The sequence below is a fragment of the Bombus pyrosoma genome, linkage group LG10 (assembly GCF_014825855.1).
Source record: "Bombus pyrosoma isolate SC7728 linkage group LG10, ASM1482585v1, whole genome shotgun sequence".
NCBI lineage: Eukaryota > Metazoa > Arthropoda > Insecta > Hymenoptera > Apidae > Bombus > Bombus pyrosoma.
Genome location: NC_057779.1, coordinates 8,334,363 through 8,352,962, shown reverse-complemented (window position 1 = coordinate 8,352,962; position 18,600 = coordinate 8,334,363). Strand labels below are relative to the sequence as shown.

The 18,600-nt window shown below is 26.8% G+C and overlaps 5 protein-coding genes across 8 annotated transcripts; 4 read left to right on the top strand and 1 right to left on the bottom strand.

Annotated features, from left to right (window-relative positions):
- The first annotated feature begins 5 nt into the window (after positions 1–5).
- On the top strand, positions 6–1,970 carry LOC122571987 (bladder cancer-associated protein). The gene is made up of 2 exons (XM_043736417.1): positions 6–149; positions 229–1,970. The coding sequence occupies exon 2, from the start codon at positions 289–291 to the stop codon at positions 529–531; it is 243 nt and encodes an 80-aa protein (XP_043592352.1). The 5' UTR covers positions 6–149; positions 229–288; the 3' UTR covers positions 532–1,970.
- A 96-nt stretch (positions 1,971–2,066) lies between these two features.
- Positions 2,067–3,351, bottom strand: LOC122571986 (40S ribosomal protein S10-like). 2 transcript variants are annotated; one of them, XM_043736415.1, is made up of 3 exons: positions 3,222–3,351; positions 2,535–2,679; positions 2,067–2,439 (listed from the first exon to the last, which is right to left on the bottom strand). In XM_043736415.1, exons 2-3 carry the CDS (start codon positions 2,676–2,678, stop codon positions 2,104–2,106), a joined length of 480 nt encoding a protein of 159 aa, XP_043592350.1. In that variant the 5' UTR covers position 2,679; positions 3,222–3,351; the 3' UTR covers positions 2,067–2,103. The 2 variants fall into 2 exon arrangements, with proteins under 2 accessions (XP_043592350.1, XP_043592351.1); XM_043736416.1 differs by having other exon boundaries at positions 3,154–3,267.
- Positions 3,352–4,088: 737 nt separating this feature from the next.
- Positions 4,089–10,353, top strand: LOC122571967 (phosphatidate cytidylyltransferase, photoreceptor-specific). Of its 3 annotated transcripts, none has more exons than XM_043736372.1 (11): positions 4,089–4,352; positions 5,133–5,248; positions 6,144–6,268; positions 6,404–6,500; positions 6,577–6,753; positions 7,128–7,330; positions 7,408–7,564; positions 7,650–7,802; positions 7,868–7,999; positions 8,087–8,221; positions 8,580–10,353. In XM_043736372.1, exons 2-11 carry the CDS (start codon positions 5,180–5,182, stop codon positions 8,667–8,669), a joined length of 1,338 nt encoding a protein of 445 aa, XP_043592307.1. In that variant the 5' UTR covers positions 4,089–4,352; positions 5,133–5,179; the 3' UTR covers positions 8,670–10,353. The 3 variants fall into 3 exon arrangements, with proteins under 3 accessions (XP_043592307.1, XP_043592306.1, XP_043592305.1); XM_043736371.1 differs by having other exon boundaries at positions 4,090–4,352; positions 4,897–5,248; positions 8,580–10,352; XM_043736370.1 differs by having other exon boundaries at positions 4,090–4,352; positions 4,730–5,248; positions 8,580–10,352.
- Positions 10,354–11,246: 893 nt separating this feature from the next.
- LOC122571961 lies at positions 11,247–15,095 on the top strand. Its single transcript, XM_043736357.1, is given in 4 exon segments — positions 11,247–11,566; positions 12,279–12,609; positions 12,903–13,451; positions 13,769–15,095. Coding segments are annotated over 4 exon segments (1,716 nt in total). The 5' UTR covers positions 11,247–11,431; the 3' UTR covers positions 14,470–15,095.
- Positions 15,096–15,912: 817 nt separating this feature from the next.
- LOC122571972 (acyl-coenzyme A diphosphatase FITM2) lies at positions 15,913–18,229 on the top strand. The gene has a single exon (XM_043736381.1). It carries the CDS (start codon positions 16,464–16,466, stop codon positions 17,643–17,645), a length of 1,182 nt encoding a protein of 393 aa, XP_043592316.1. The 5' UTR covers positions 15,913–16,463; the 3' UTR covers positions 17,646–18,229.
- Positions 18,230–18,600: the final 371 nt, after the last annotated feature.

Below are 18,600 nucleotides of genomic sequence, written 5' to 3'. Positions count from 1 at the left end.
TGTTCCTATCTGATTTGTAGATGTGTGTAATCTCATATTTGGAAAAATTCAGATTGGAAATATTTGTACCTACTAGCATGAGTATAGTTAAATCGTTTCAAATTTGAAGGACGAGATGTTTCGAGAACATTATGGTGCTTCCAAATAAGGTATGAAAAAATCGTAGTGCGTGTAAAAAGTGAATTTACGAATAAACTGAAAGAAAATAATTTATGTACTTCTTTTCAGAAGTTTCGCCACAGATGAAACAACTAGTTTAAATACATCTCTAACAACAAAGTAAAGAGGATGTATTGCCTACAGTGGCTAATTCCAGTGCTCCTGATACCAAAACCAGTAAATCCAACACTGCTGCAAACGCACGTCATGTTTATGGCACTTTATCTAATTGGATTCTTCCTAGAACGAAAACCATGCACTGTTTGTAGTTTAGTATTTCTTCTTGCAGTTTTCCTAATTTGTTATAGTGGCATTGGTAATTGTTTCCTTTGGAGTACAAATTGTGATACAGTGAGATGTGACAATAGTTAAGGTTATTAGAACGTTCATCCTAGGTTAAAAGATTGCCTCCACTTTTGTTTCTTTTAAAAGAATATGTCTTATTAATTCATTGATAACAACATAACCTATTCATAGAATTCATATGTATTACATATACATGATTCTTATTAATTGTATGCAAATATGATTTTATGGTTTTAATCATAACTTTTATAGATGTTACACATGATATATGTATATTTGTAATGTACATATGTACATGAATATGTACATATATGCTTACAATACCATGTATTTATACATACAGAAGATAAAAACATACAAACTTGCTAGGTCACAAAAAGTTTGCATGAAATTGAGAAACTTCCAAGTGTAAAATTATGACAATTCAATATTATAGAATTAAGATACATCTTTTTGTATATATAACTAAGTTTAATTCCATTTAGTTTAATCCTATTACTTGATTGTACACTGTGTAATATTATTCTTTTATTTAAAGATGTTCTTTTTCTTATAAATTGTATACTTAAAAAATTGATGTTTTCGCAATTTCTTTAATTTGGTTAAACATATAAAAAACTGTTCTATAAATAAAATTCACTATTAAACTAAATATATATGTCAAATTTAGGAACATCAAACACTTTGAAATATAATATCATTCATTACGAATGTTAAATTAAAATTTTGAGCTTAATTATTGTTTATATATTATTCTAAATAAATAATTCAGCAGTACAATTGGTAATTATTGAATGAAGAAACTAAGGGTATTACAATATAATATTAAATACATATAAACACAAACGAATATGACAAGCGATAGAAATATATATTGCGCTAAGACATATAGTTTAAGTTAGTTCATTTTAACATCTATCTAAAGCATCAATTTTATGTAAAATTTGTTAATGGTAATTTATAACACCTATTTATTTTTTGAAGCATAACAAATATGGGAAATGAACAGAATATATATGATGTGCTTGTTATAAATATAGGTATTAATATTTCCATTAAATGTAGGTATTAGTATTTCATCATAAAAATGAAGAAAGTAGAAGACATGATGCAATAATGAAAAAGAGCTTGAAAAATTTTGAATTGAAAGATAAAAAAGCTATGAAACAAAAAGCAACATCATACTGCTAGTATATATTAAAACCATTTCTCAAAAAAATTCTGTCAACTAATTGAAGAAGAGTTACAAAATTTTTGATAAAATTCTTGCTTTAGCACAAATATATATCTACAATGTTTCCTATTCTAACTTTGGTTTTGTCAAAAATGATATATTTATTTAGCAAACTCATAATTTCAATATTTTGTAATTGTATAATAATTGCCTACTGTTTGCTTCCAGTTATGACTTTACATGTCAATAACAACTATAATTATACAATTTGTAAGTAAATGTACAATTTTATAATGCGACATAAAATAAAATAAAAGATTATTATGATAAACATGTTTTATCTTGATCTTTACTTATTAATCCCTAAAACTTGTGCCTATTGAAATTATTATTCAAAATGTAAGGATGGTTAAAATAACGATGCTTGTATATTACGAAATGTTTATTTATTTTACATTAAAATATTATTGTGGTTTACCACGACCGAAACCACCACGGAATTCAACATCTCCAGTACCGGCACCAACATCAGCTTTTTTATCACCAGGACCAGCTGGGCCTCCAGGACCTCGTCTATATCCAGCACGATCTTCTGTGGGTCTAGATGCTTCACTTCTTGCACCTGTTGTAGGTCTTGGCCTTGTAGTTTCTGATCTGGTTTGCCTTTTAAGTGTGGAAGGTACTATTTCAGGTGGTAAATGTAAGTATCCACGCAAATATTCAATGCCTTCATTTGTTAAATACCAATAAAAATGTCTCCAAGCAAACTGTTCTTTGACATATCCTTTAGATTTCAAAGACTGAAAAAATAAATAACAGATATAGATTTTAATAATAGAACAAATTAAATCTTATCAAGCATGCAATATAAAATTATATCGCGTGTAATTATTACCTGCATAGCCTTAATAACTTGAAGATTTGGAATACATTCCAATTCTGGATGCTTTGGCGCATGATAATCTTTTTTTGCGACCATAACACCTTCTTTAAAAAGGTACTCATAAATTGCAACACGATTCTTTTTTGGCATCAACATTCTAAAAATAATAAAAAGATAATTAAAAACTAGTTATTGTGAACTTAATGATACAATTATTTTAGACCAGAAATAAGAAGGAATTAATAGTCTATTTTCTGTAAACAATATGTTATAAAGTGAAAGAAATATATAACTAGAAAAATATATATGAATAAAAAGAAGACTAAGAACTTGTTCAATTTGTCACAAACAATTTGAGAGGTTAGCTTTGATACGAAGTTTTGACGCTTATCTCTCACGTGTTAGAAGTAATTTTAATGTGTTCGTTTTATCATAAAAAAAACCATGTCTTTTATTACAAACCATAAAAGGTATTGACATTATAAACTAGTATTGTACTCGAAATTAGAGAAAGACAAACATTATTTTAGGTTATCACTATAACATCAATATTGTTTGTCACGATAATGAATAAAAACACAAATCATATAGCAATTTTTCAATTTGTCACAGAGTAAATAATTTAACAAACCTCCTATTTTTTGTTTAAATTGAAAATTAAAAGCGATTAAGATAGATATTTAGAGAAATCTAACATACTTGACGCTTCAATAGTAGACTTCTGTCGGAAAGAAAAATTTCAGGCGTTCGATGTTTCGCATGCACAAATCGATATATCGTGATGTATCGAGATTAACCGGAAATAGTGAATATACTATGGAAACATTTAAATTTATTTTTATATTAATGATATAATTCCCATGCGAAATTATAAAGTTTTATTTTGTCTTATAAATTACATATGTATCACGTAAAATTTAATATTTGAATCTGCTTTTCGAATTCGAAAAATGTAACCTTATTGTATGAAGGAATATATATAAATATATTTAATTTACACGATACAATTTCTAGATATTTATTAATAATGAAATGCTGAAATATTTTTTCTGTTTGTTGAATGTATTTTATAGATTGAAATTTTTAATCACGTGTCTCGTCTAGTATGTTTAAGAATGTTTAAGAAGCCATTTTTTAATAGCTTTAGCTATTAATAAAGGCACCGCATCGGGTCGCCTATGAAATTACAAAACAATAAAATGTTGTGAATAAGAAAAATGAAGTACGTCTTAAACTATAAAAAAATAACGTTTTAAAGCTGATTAATAAGACTGTAATTTGTATAAGTAGTTTAAAAACTCCGAAATAGAAATAGAAATTATAAAGTTTTCATGTGTGTATAAAAATATGCATAAACTGTATTCGATTGTATCATTTATATATGTATATACGTATCGCTACTTCGCTTTGATGATGGCACAACTCAAAAAGTTTCATATTTGCTTTTATTGTAGGTCTACATCATATAGAAGGTCTACATCGTGTTTCTATTTTTATCATGTAAATTATAATTCCATCGGTTTTACGTCAGAGGAAAAAATTATTACTTATGCCGCTATCAGTCTGGCTTTAGTTTTAATTTTACTGTCTCACCTTCAGTTGTTTTGTAACGTTACAAGCGGAAAGTTGTACTGCTTTCGTAAATAGCGACATATTTTGTGTTAAGTCAGCCTTATAGTGTCGTTGAAATGATTCACGAAGATTTCTTTGAAAATTTTAAAACCTCTTTCCTCTAAAGTTAACTTTTTTTTTGGGTTATGCCACTATCAAAGTAAACGAGTGATGTATTCTAGTGCACATATCAGTGCGGTTAAATCAATTAAATTGAATGTAATTTAAAAATTTCACTTTTGCGTATAAAAATTCTATATTCCTACCAATGAATGCTCCATTTACAACAGCATTTGTTATTAAGAGAATATTTTTAATATACGTGTGATAATAATTTCTTGTACCATAAGAATTTTTATATTTTCTTACTATTAATTTTTCTCTTTCTTAATCTAAAATATATGTAGCATTTCGTTCTACAGCTTTTATTTCCTGGATTTATTATATAATTGTTTTAATGATAGGAAAAGATTCGAATAAAAAAATAACTACTTAGTCAATTTTGTAATATTCAAATAAATAGCAATATCTCGCAGATGCGCAGAATTCACTCTAATCTGATTGCCATATTGTTTTGGCTTCGTCTATGCTTTCAGTTTTCGGTTCTAGACCTGTTTATATGACCATGGTTAAAATTAACAAAATACTACAAGCCTAGCATACCTAATCAATATTATGATCTATTTATTAAATTATTATTCGAAAAAGATACATTTTTTTGTTTTTAATGGTGATATACGATATGAACATAGCTTTTCTACAGGATATTGTAAACAAAACATTAGATCCCATGTAGTTTTTTTATTATTGATTTTCCGAAGAGACTCGAAATAAACCGAATATCAACGATGATTATACCGTGCGCTAACCTGTCAATTTGATTTGCGCAAGTATGATCGGTGTCTGTCACATCCGCTCCTTCTAATTAAATATTTGAACGCATAAATATGCAATTATATTACATAAATCAGTGGTTACAGTGCTATTTTTTGTTTTAAGTTTTTGTATCTGTACTATATATTATAAATCTTTAAACGTAGTGAAAAATGTCGGATATTCGTAAAAGAACAATCGGAGATGCATCGCCAGAAACGCGGGATGTCAGTGACGATCAGGTAAATACAAATACATATTTCTTATTTTCGAAAGTTTCGTTGTAGCATTGTAATAAGTTTCTTTTTCCACTTGATCAACGTCTTCGATTATTAAACCTGATTGACTGCCATTTGACCTTTCTCTTTCGTGATATATATGTATTAAACTAAATTGAATGATAACTATGACAGTTACTAATACTAAATCACATGGTCCAAACTGATACGCTGTTATAATTTTTACAATCTATATAACTATAATACTTACTATATCTATTTTATTTTGTATTCTATATAAATATTTGTTGAAATTTTTTTTACTGCATCATGCTTGTATTAATCTATTAATAACTAAGATTTATAAACGAAATTTTATATACAAATTATATTTTTGTAGCATATTCTAATAAAAAAAACAAATGGATGAAATAAAATGTATAGTTCAAGAAATAAACAATGATATTTCAGTTTGATTTAATATATGATCTGCAAGAGAGGAGATAAAAAGAATACTTTCATACATCATAAATGTATAGAAACATTTATTTTATACTTCCTATCATATTACTTTTACTCTTTTATATAAGTGATATTAAATTAAGATATAATTCTTTATATGTGTTGTATATGGATTACATACATTTCATAGATTAAATATTTTTTTATATTGATTGTTTCTAGTAGCCAATGCTAAAAAGTATGGTTTTTCGAGACATAATTTTTAATATAATTCCTCTTAACATAAAAATGTGAAGATTATTATACAGTGATACAGTTATAACTATAAAAATTATTTTGGAAGTAAAGTATTTTTAATTTTAATCACACAGTGAAGTGAATAATTTAGATATTTTCTAATTAATATTATATTTCCCACAGAATTATTAACAAATAATTTGGTTTATATGTCTTGTAGAAAGAAGATGTGGAATCTGAAGATGATGCAAAGTTGGAAGTTGAGGAATTGGCTAAAGCCATACCACAAGGAACAGATCATACTCCTCACATATTGAATTCAGCTCTTTCTGGCTTATCCGATCGGTAAAGTTTTTTAAAGTAATAATTTGATTGATATATACGTAACAAACTGTATTAAATAACAACATATTAGTTTGGAATATTAATATAAAATATTTACATAAATGTTCAGGTTTAAAAAATAAAATATTTTTATAGCTGGAGGAATTGGGTAATTAGGAGTATTTTTACCTTGTTTATGATTGTTGGATTTTGCGGTATTATTTATATTGGACCATTAGCACTGATGGCTACAGTAAGTCTACGATACTAGTTTTATAAATATATATTTATTTAAAAATTTTAAGGTATGTTTTTTCATTCTTTTCCAGACATTAATTGTTCAAGTAAAATGTTTCCAAGAGATCATTAACATTGGGTATGCAGTTTATAGAATTCATGGTTTACCTTGGTTCAGATCTTTATCATGGTATTTCTTAATTACTTCCAATTACTTCTTTTATGGAGAAAATTTAATGGACTATTTTGCTGTAGTAATTAACCGTACAGTAAGTATAATGTCAATATAATGAAACTTAATTTGACTTAATATCTTTAAGATGCTTATCAGTGTATGATTAAATTTAATTAGAATTTTTATGAACACATCTAGCATTGACATAAAATCAATAAATAGAGCTTTCTGAAGCATTATCTTTATATACTTTATATGGCTTCTAGTTCTTTTTTTGAGGTTTCCTACAGAAATTTAATTATGTACTAAATTTATATTAATGTGATATTATTTTAAATACATGACATTGAAAAGTACCTATATATATGATTAGACTTGAATAACTTATAAACTAATATGTTCATAAAGTTCAAAATTCTATTCATAACCATATTTAAATTACAAATCTATAATATTTTTTATTTACAGGAATATTTACGTGTACTTGTTACATATCATCGTTTTATTTCCTTTTGTCTATATATTGTTGGTTTTGTATGGTTCGTACTATCACTTGTAAAAAAGTATTATATGAAACAATTTTCCTTATTTGCTTGGACTCATGTTGCTCTACTTATTGTCGTAACTCAAAGTTATCTTATAATTAAGAATATTTTTGAGGGCTTGATATGGTAAGTTTATGTAAGTTAATATCTTTTCTATATTTTAGTAATTATATTCTATGGTAATATGTGATTATTTGGTATAGGTTCATTGTTCCAGTTAGTATGATAGTGATAAATGATGTAATGGCGTATATGTTCGGTTTTTTCTTTGGTAAAACGCCTTTGATTAAATTATCACCGAAAAAGACTTGGGAAGGTTTTATAGGTGGTGGTATTTCAACAGTCTTGCTTGGTTTACTGGTAAATTTATGTTTAAAATTTTAGATTAAATATTACATATTATTCAATCTTTTAAACATATAAATTTTCATAAAATACATTTCAGGTATCATACATCATGTGTCAGTATCGTTACTTTGTTTGTCCTATAGAATATAGTGAGGCTTTAGGACGAATGACTATGGATTGTGAACCATCTTCTTTGTTTCAACCTCAAGAATATATTTTGCCTAATAGTTTGCAAGTTGTATGGAAAATGGTAATATATTCATACAATCAAAAATAATAATTTTTATAAAAATAAATGACAATCTTTTTTTATAGTTTAGTGGAAAGTCCACCATAACTCTGTATCCATTTTTACTTCATTCATTATCAATGTCAGTATTTAGTTCTGTAATCGGACCATTTGGAGGCTTTTTTGCTAGTGGTTTTAAGAGAGCATTCAAAATTAAGGTAATTTGCTAAGTTACATTTTTCTCGTTTTTTTCTTTCTAGTAGCAACAAATTGTGCAATAACTTCATTTTATATGTTTGCTGTAGGACTTTGGAGATGTTATTCCTGGTCACGGAGGAATAATGGATAGATTTGACTGTCAGTATTTAATGGCAACATTTGTAAATGTCTATATATCTTCATTTATCCAAACTGCTTCGCCTCAAAAACTTCTGCAGCAGGTAAATATGATAATTTCTTAATCATTTTTATTGTTTTCTTTAATAATTTGGTTAAGAAAAATTATATATATTTATTGTTATGTAGATTTAATTAATATTTCATAGTATTTTTTCAATATTTCAACTAAATATAGGTATAATTAAAAATAAGCTTACAGAGTTAGATATATATACAACATAAAAATTTCTCATCAACAAGTTTAAGTTATTATAGAAATACTTTGCCAATATATATCAGTTTTATAAATATAAATGTAATATATACTTATAATGTTTTTATTTTCTAAATCTATTCGCAAATTTAATTGTTATATTGCATATATGAAGTTATATATATGAAATTCTTTTATTATTGCAGGTTTATAACTTAAAACCAGAGCAGCAGCTGCAGTTGTTTCAAACTTTAAAAGATTCCTTACAAAACAGAGGTTTATTGAATGTCTATTGATGTTCCAGTATTAACAGTAATTATTAATAATCAATTACTTTGGAATAGTGAAAGGTGTTAGGAATATTATTTCTAACATTTATTTTGATATTGCGTAATGTTTGCGCAAACAGCATTAATAATATTAATGACAATGCATATGTTATACAAATAACATTAACAATATTAGTCGCAAAGTATCCTAAATTAAATTATATAACGATAAAATTTATTTTATAATTAGAAGCTAAGAAACATGCAACATTTGTAGTTCTTTTGCATTCCGCGTCAAGCAGTCCATTTTCTACCAAAAATTTTTATTAAACTGTAATGATGATAGAAATTTGACTACATGTTTCTTTCATAATAGTTAAACCAAAGAACATTAAGCATACTGTATCTCGTAGAAAACAAACTTCCAATTTCTTATAAATATTTGAGACGTTTATTAAATATTTTTTTAATGTTTTTCTTTAATAAATTCTAATATAATAATGACTTTATTAATACACATAAATTTTATGTAAATGTTTACTCAAGATTAGATATACATACTTAAATCAATCAGATCTCAATATATTTATATATTTTTAAATCCTTATTGTGCATTTAGTAATTGTAGTATTAGATGTGAATCTCATAAAGATTTTTTCATGCATATAATTTGAGGCAATAGATGGTATTCGACAGCTTATTTTATTTGAGAAAACTGTAATTCTACTATTAATTGTTATATAAAATATTTCTTTAATTGTTATCAACTATACATATATTGAAAACCTTTGATGACAAATCACAATAGATTTTAACATTTTTATTAGAATCAGTGCCATGCCATCATGATACTTTGTTATATTAGCTATGAAACATTTGCAAAGAATATAATCTAAATAAAATAAAATATGTTATTAGTATTCTCTTGTTGAATTGTCTCAAATACTTTTGTATACAACGATTATCGAATATCATGGCACTGAATGTTACTTTATTTTAATTGTACATAGAATTTTGTATAAAAAAGTTAGAGTTTATTTCTTATATCTTCAATTTTATTACAAATAAAAATTAAATGGAAATGTAACAATTTTTCACAGTTAGTATCATTTTACTATTTTTTTTATTACTTATTTCATATCAATAAGATTAATGTATAAAGTAAAACATAAAATGTGCAGAGCTTGAAAGTTTTTATTGAATTAAAATACTGAGTACTACAAAATATTATTTCAAATTAGTTTATACTCTAATTAAAACTGTGCCAATAATTCGTACAAGTAAATGAATCTTATACTTGTGTGATTATCTAGAAGATAACAATATGGCACAACTAGTAACATTGTTGTGTGATTACATTACATTTCCAGTTGAATGTTTACATATATTTTACATGATTAGCTTACATATACTTTGTAGCAAATTATACAATGTACCTAACTCTAATTAAATATTTGTATTTTCTTTTATCATTAGATGTTTATACATTGTCTCAATATTGGAAATAGGATGTTAAAATAACTTATATGTGTATAAAAATTAAAAACAAACAAGAATAGATAAATAGATAAATGCAAGTATATTTATTTAATAGAAGAGTATAATATAAAATAAATATATGTAAATGGAAAATTTTGTGAAATAACAGATATGTTATTATAATTATAGATTCTTAACTAAAAGTGACTTAAGTTTAAATATATAATATATTTATGTAGTAGTACAAGAAAATAAACTTCTTGGAAATATTACTCCTTGTATCTCGTGTTTTAATCTTTTATGTTATTAAACCCTGTATTCACATTGTTTTATCACGAATACGTATATTAAGATAATTATACTCGACATAAAAATGTTTTAGTAAAATTTTTATCTTTTCTCTTTTTTTGGAATATATACAAAAGTACAAAAATACTATTTTAATTTTATTGTAACGATTACAGTTTAAACGTAAACATATTTTATGTAATAATATATAATGATAATAATATGGAATTTATTAATCACGTTTCCAAATTAGTTTGCGAGGAGACTCAAATTTTTTACTTGACATTTTCCAGTTCCATCATAAGAATTTATCAAAAAGTGATCGAGTAATGATAAAAGTGCAGAATTATATGTTCTTTTATTATTAATAATAAAAAGCGAATTAATAAAAAAGATTTTATCAAACAAAAAAGATTCCTGCATAAAAAAGAATCATAATAACGTTTTACCGTCCAAGTAGTACCATCAGCAGGACTAAATTCAAATCAAGGTAGGAGGTCTTCTTAAGTCTTGATTAATTTATTTAATTATTGAGACAGAAGTATTTGTTTAGTACTATTAATTAATATTCGAAATTACATGTATTGTTGCGAAAAACGTATAATCGTAAATATGTAGTCCGCTTTAAATCATTCATCTTTTTCCTCCGATGTTTTTTTCCAACTTTAATTACAAAAAAGGGTATGACTTATTACAATTACGCAAATCACAGAAATATTTATCTTTTTATTTCTATATTCCAGCTATATGAATAACTTCTGTCTCTTGTTATAAATTTGCCGCGCGAATGTATCGAATACAAAAATATTGAATACGATGAAGTACCGTCACATTTAACTATTGGTACTCCGTAATAGTAATGTAATATATCGATTCTGAATTCTACTTTGTTCATTCTTTATCAATACTTTATGTTCAATGGTGTTAGGATAAAATAAATACATAAAATACGCATATATTCATCCATACACATAAAAATATTCGATTAAATTTCAATTTATAGTGCTTTATACAGATTTAACATGTCTGATCATCACAGTGGAAAAGGTTATGCCCCATTGCCGCAAAATATAAGTAACACCGATACTGAGGATGAAGATGATTGTTTGGCCCAATCAAATGAAATTCCTAAAGATCATGTTGATGATACACAACCGGTAAGTTGAAATCATGCGAACAATATCTTCTTTCTATTTATAATATAAATTAGAAGTGTAAGTAACTGGCGTAAGAATCTATATGTACAGGGTGTCTCAATAGGTTGGTGTATTTTTGAGGTCAAATAGATAAAAAAGGTCTAGGAATCTAGGAATCCATATAATCGTTTATTGCACAGCTATAAAGAATAAAAGAATCTTTATTCATTAAGTAAGTTCTCTGTTTCATAGTTCACGATAAACAAATGCTTGTCTTAAAAATTATTAGTCATTATAATCACTAACAAACAATTATACAGAACTATAAAACTAAGAAACATTATCGAACTTTAATCAATGGATAATGATTCTTTCATTTTTTATAACTCTGTAATAAATAATTTATTACATGGATATGGGTTTATATAAATTTTCTTCATCTATTTAATCTTCAGAATATATTACATCAATTTGGTAACTACTTATTGAAATACTATATATTTAAAGATCTTTAGTTTCATTCAGTTTTTATTAGTATACTTTTGTAATATAACTGTAATTTTATTTATAATAAAAAAGGACAAAATTGCTATGTAATGTATATAAAGCACGACAATGTGTATTAAATAAGGATAACTAATTATAATTTTAATATAAATTTTATAAATAATAAGATATATAAAATAAATAAGATATCATGTATAATGATATATAATGAATATAAAAATTCTAGCAATCAACTACTATTCATGAGAATGGAATATATTATCCATTGGATGAAACAAGGAATCTAGCAAATCGCACAAAAAATGGTCAAAATATGCTTAAATATTATAGAGATGATGTACCTATAATGGTAGTTGAAGGCAGTGACCAAAATGATTTGTGGAAAAGACATGATATGTCACCCTTATGACGATTTTGTTTGGTTGCTTCTATATTATTATGCGTTGTAACAATAGTTATATTTCTATATGTTTTACCTTGTGATAATTCAATGGTATGTCCTTCAGTAAATGAACCTCAGTCATCTATATCTTGGGATAAAACTTTACAAGGAATAGGTAAGTTTATTTAAATGTTTGTAAAAGTATAATATATGAATAAAATTTTACTCACTGTTGCAGAAACAATAAATAAGCTCCAATCTCTCTAAATTAATTTCTTCAAAGTTAGTAATTATTTAGTAAATATTGTTTAATGTAATAAAGAGTTTTATTAATACACATATAAAAAATTGTTACATATTTTTATAAAGTATTATGCATCATACATATAAAAAATTCATAAAATACTAAATAATTGATTAGTATAAATTATACGAATAGATTTTAATATTCTAATTAAATATTTTTAGAATTACATGGTCCTATTTCCATCATTCATGGAAATCCATCAAACTTGATATTTCTTGTTCGTGGACAACGATATAGAGGAAATGATACAAATGATCAGGGTCAAATATCTGCAGAAGGAGGAGGAATTATGTCAATGCAAGCAAATAGTGGTTTACCATTGTGGTTAGTTTCGTTGAAAAGACCGCCTACCGAAATTGATTGTATTTCAGTGGATACTGATCGATCTGGAAAACCAGATTGCATAGTTGCTGGAGATCAAGGCCTTTTGGCTAGTATCGAACCTATTGCAGGCACTATTCATTGGAGTTCCAAAATTTATACATACGAAAAACTACCTCTGATATTATCAGATATTGATTCAGACAAAATAGAAGATTTTTTGAGTATAGAAGTAGCAACAAAAAATATGCCTAATCTTGTTCTCTTATCTGGTGGAACTGGACATCTTCTAGGGCGATATTCACCTGAAAATTGTTCGTCCATTGATATAGATAATCACGTTCTTAATGATACTGTATCTTATATTTGCTATGATAGTAATAGAAGAAGTAAGTAAAAAATCAACTACGATTATAAAAGATAAATTTTTATTTTCTTGTATAAATATATAATTATATTTATTTTGTTTTGGTATTAAGACAGAAGAATTGTTAATAATGTATGATTGAGACAGATATGTTGATTATAAAATTTTGTTAATTGTTATAGGCATTTATATGAAATAGAATTAGTGAAATATTAATATATTTTTCGTTTTATATATACAATGATATATACAATTATATACAATTTTATATATACAAATATGAAAAATAAGACAGTATGTAATCTATTTAATATGTAATTTATCTTTTCTTATTTACAGGTATGATTAAAACTATGACTATTAAAGGTTTATTACATGCTATGAAATTACCAGAGTATAAAAAATTGATAATGAAACAAGCAGTGGCATTTAGCACGTTCAAGACCTTAAAATACAGTAATGAAAAGAATAACTGGGGGCCTACACCATATCACTACTTATCCATTGAAAATAAAGGATTATGTCCTGGAGAATTTTGTACAGCTAGTGTAACTTTAAAATTACAAAAGCATGGAAATCAATCAAAAGTAATATGGAATTATATTAGTCCTAATTCTTTTGTCTCAAAACCAGCTTTTCTGGATATATCCACGAAACCTTATACTTTTGGATTTGCCATTAAATTTTGGCAATGGACTAATTCAACATCTGAACGTACAGAAAAAGTATCTATTGTTACAGAAAGAAGACTAATAGAAAGAGTATTGATTGTTTTTGTGAATTATACAGATGTACAAGTTAAAAATGCAAATCAAACTGATATTATTCAATTATGCCAAAACGCAAATTGTCAACCAAATTTGAGTTTGCGTGCTCGCTTTAGTTCAATCAAAATTGATTATATTAGTGAAGATGGATTTCCAGAATTAATAACTTATTGGTCTTCATATGACATAGAAGCAACAAAGGTACTGACATCAAAAGTACAGGTTGTAAAATTAGATTCACTTGTAATGGATCTTCCACATACAGGTGTTTAATCTTTGGTTTATTTAATGATTGCTAGTTTATAGACAAATTGATCATTCAATTCTTCAGTGTAAAATTATTAATGAACATTTTAACTACGAAACGAAAATATTTGTTTCGTAAATATATTTAAGTGAATAATTATACTATAATAAATGACAGCACTACCATTAATAAGTGGTATTTGGCTATAGACTTATTAGAACTAGTCATCACTTGGTAGTAATGTAGCAACGATTTTCATAGGCGCCTAATTAAATAAAATAATTTTTAAATAATCATTTTCATAATGAACAATTATTGTTAATGTCCACATATTTTAAAAGAATTCAATGGTGCCTTGCAGAAGCTGTATACAAGAAACATGAGCAAATATATAAAATTTGCAAAAATAATTGCATGTTATTAGAGAGAATATATTAAAAATTTTATATGTTTAACAAAATTTTAAAAGAGATAGCAAAGTTCCTTTTGTAATATCATTTGATAATGTAAAGTAATAATGTATTTTATCTAAATTTATTCTGCATTATGAGTGAATTCTTTGTTATAAAAAATGAAGCTTATTGCATATAAATGCTATTTAGTGTAGTATTATAAAAGATGAATAGTAAATAAAAATTTTCCTCTAGTTACATTTATATTTATTTATCATTGCAGAACACAATATTATGTTCCTTGATTTATGATTCATTTAAAGATTTATTTCCTTCATAAAAATGTCTCAATCTGTGATTAAGGTAATATTAACTTTAATATAATGCTGATTTAATATTTATTTTAATATTTAGTATAGTTTTTTAATAAAATTAAATTTTATTTATCCTAATACATATAACGTATGTAATATTTCTTGCTGCAAAAATAATATGAAATATAAAAACAATAATCATAAATATGACCAGAATGTTCTGAATATCATATATTTAAATACAATTTCGTTGGTATGAGATAATACGAATACTGATTTTTATTCTCACATAATTTAATTAAGATTAAATAAGATACTTCCAGATGCTCGTATCTTTTTTGCAGTTAAGAAAACTATTTTAATTTTGTAAATAGTTTTCTTATCATCTAATAAAACATAAAACGTTTATATATATCTGCGCTATGCTGACCGCATGGCCGAAAATGCATTTAATAATTAACCGAAAAAGGAAAAGCACAACCCCATTTTCTTTTTGCAAACTTCAGTTACTTTTGTATTACATTTATATATTTATTTCACCAACACCATTTTCATTTGATCTAATTAATCTTTTTGGTTTTAAGCAATTCATATTATACTGTTATTTGTGTTATAGTATACTACGTACCTAATATAATACTATATTATTGCATTACGTTATTATTTTAATCCTTTATAAATTCCATTTTTGGAATTTCGCGCTATATTTCTCTATTACTTAGGTCGAACGATGGCGACGCTGGCATCTAAAGTTTCTTTCAATTTGCCTCAACAGTATGCAATTCAGTTAGCTTATGGCCCGTGGTTATGGCAAATTCGTATCCGTAGTATACATAATACATATCAGATCAGTTACTGTGAGACGTGGGTCCATATCAGTGAGCCACTCATCGATCATCGATCGTAGCGATCGATGGCGCAAATATTCAAAACGATCGATAAACGAGCACATGGAATATTCATTCTTAACAAAAACGTTTCAAGTAAAAGTACAAGCTACAGAGAAGGGGAGGGGAAGACTATTGGATGACAGAGCAAATCAGTCTAGTCAGAAATATACAGTATACGTAGTTACGTAGCACTATTTTGAGTATCGAATATCCTATATCTACTGGTAATCTGTAATATGTAATGCATCTGATTCAAGCACATCAAGTATATTAAGAATTTTTAACTATATGTGAAAGAAACGTGTCACGGAACAGCTAGAAACTAACCTTGATTGTGTGAAAGGAAAATTAATTCATCATGCGGTAATGTACATCCTAAATATCAATAACGTACGTATGATAACCTTTGTGCATTGATTGCACGATGGCTACGAGGAAACGAAGAGGCATGCACACATCGCCAGGTAGCTCCACGATGTTCGGCTCGTCACCAAGTAATTTAAGGTCGAGTCGTTTAAATTTTCGTCCGAATTCGGCTCAAGAAGACAGAGGTGGAACTCGGCCCACGGCTGCCCCAAGTTCTATAGGTCTTATACTTGTAACGATGTTTTTACACGTTTGCAAAAAGTCTTTGCTATTCGATACAAGACTCAAGGTAGCTATATATTGCGGCGCAATATTCGTAGTATCATTGGTAGCAGATTTTATCACTATGCCAAGAACATATTTCTCGCGTCCAGATAATGCTCTCAACCAGTATTTTGTAAAGTGGGGATGGGGATGGTTGCTGACCGTAACTGTTCCATGGGTTGTATTGACCGCGCACACACTTGGATGTGGTCGTAGATCAGTTTTACTTAAACACCTTGCCAGATTGGGTTTAGCCACAACTGCATGGTTATTATGGATCAAATTGTTTAATTATATCGAAACAAATTATGGCCGATGCCTTAGCACAAAGGATATACAATTACAGACAAAAGCAAAATGTCTCCAATCTGGTAAATTTTGGAGTGGTTTTGATATATCCGGGCATACATTTATTCTTATATATTCAAGCTTGATTTTAGCCGAGGAAGGCTCTTCGTTAGTCGGCTGGGAGGGTATAAAGGATTTAATTATGCGCGAAGAACATTCGCGAGTTACACCAAACGAGCCCAATATCGGACCACTTCGAAATCTTTCTGATTCCGATTTGGAATTTTTAAAGAAGGCGCATAAAGCGCTTACCCCCTATTTGAGAGGTCTCTTCGTTGCAATGACACTGCAACAATTACTTTGGGATACTATGTTGATATCTACAATGCTCTATTATCATATTATGATAGAAAAATTTCTTGGAGGTGTAGCCGCTATTTTAACGTGGTATGTTACCTACCAATGGTGGTTTAAATCTCCAAAAAACTCATTGCCCGCGCCCGGTGATGGTTTATTTAAATACAATGAAACAAAGACCCATGACAATAGCTCGATCAGATCGAGACGTAGTACGCTGAATGGTACCAATAGATTTATGGGATTACCTATCCGCCTAAGTCAGGATAATATCGATACAATTGGTACTAATAGGCAATCAGATTCGGAGATATCTGCTTCCAGGACATAAAAATGACCAAATAATTTTCTAGCTTTCACATTTATCAATGGAATTGGACATTTCTGATACGTTTATATCACCTTTTTACATCTATATAAATTAAATGTAAAAATGTAGTATCCTGAGATACTTACATTTATTTAACATATTTCTACAATAGTTTTACTTCTCTTAATTTGTGCAGGTATTTAATAGTTATAAAGTCTAAATTTATCTGATGGAAGAAAGTGCTAGTAAAATGATATTCTCTGAATCTTGTATATTATGCATTTTAATGTACATACTTTGAACATTGGATAAATTGTATTTATTATTGGTGTGGTTTTGTCAAATTAAAGCTGCTATTTTCTTTTTAAAATAGAAACCAGTTATGTAAGTATTGCGATCTATTGTAATTTACTAATTTATATATGAAATATTAAACAAAATAATTTTTTTACCCCCTCATGGACTGTTAAATTAATTAGGACATTGTTACGCAGTATACATAATTACTGTTATAGACATATTTTGTGGTCTTATTTTGTAATTTGTATTTACTAAACTATTGTTTGTTTTATTGATAAAATGTTTGTAATAAACCATCATATGTATTTTATTGTTCAAACTTTATGTGTATTACCATTATTATTTTACACTATAAATTTGAAGAAAATTGCTTTACATTATTCTAATGGAACTTGCAAGAAAGAATACTTTCCTTTAAAACAAACTTTTACATCGCCAAATTTGTTTAGTAAATTTATGTATAACAAAACCATATTTTAACTACATTATTTATTCTGTTTTATAACGAAATCTTTTTTTAATAATTTTTGTAACTCTGTATATAACGTAAAAGTAGCTGTATAAAATAGACACACTTTTTAATAATAGATCTTGAAATATTGTAGATAATGAATTAATTCTATTAACTGCCTGAATGAACAATAATGACAAAGTGACAATAATGAACTTAATTTAT

What these genes read in the sequence shown, in the direction of transcription:
- LOC122571987 (XM_043736417.1), top strand. Translation starts at nt 289, where the DNA reads ATGTATTGCCTACAGTGGCTAATTCCAGTGCTCCTGATACCAAAACCA.
- LOC122571986 (XM_043736415.1), bottom strand. Translation starts at nt 2,678, where the DNA reads ATGTTGATGCCAAAAAAGAATCGTGTTGCAATTTATGAGTACCTTTTT. An exon ending in AAGTTATTAAGGCTATGCAG is followed by an intron (nt 2,440 to 2,534) that starts GTAATAATTACA and finishes TTATTTTTTCAG; the next exon opens with TCTTTGAAATCTAAAGGATA.
- LOC122571967 (XM_043736372.1), top strand. Translation starts at nt 5,180, where the DNA reads ATGTCGGATATTCGTAAAAGAACAATCGGAGATGCATCGCCAGAAACG. An exon ending in TGCAAGTTGTATGGAAAATG is followed by an intron (nt 7,803 to 7,867) that starts GTAATATATTCA and finishes CTTTTTTTATAG; the next exon opens with TTTAGTGGAAAGTCCACCAT. An exon ending in CTCAAAAACTTCTGCAGCAG is followed by an intron (nt 8,222 to 8,579) that starts GTAAATATGATA and finishes TTATTATTGCAG; the next exon opens with GTTTATAACTTAAAACCAGA.
- LOC122571972 (XM_043736381.1), top strand. Translation starts at nt 16,464, where the DNA reads ATGGCTACGAGGAAACGAAGAGGCATGCACACATCGCCAGGTAGCTCC.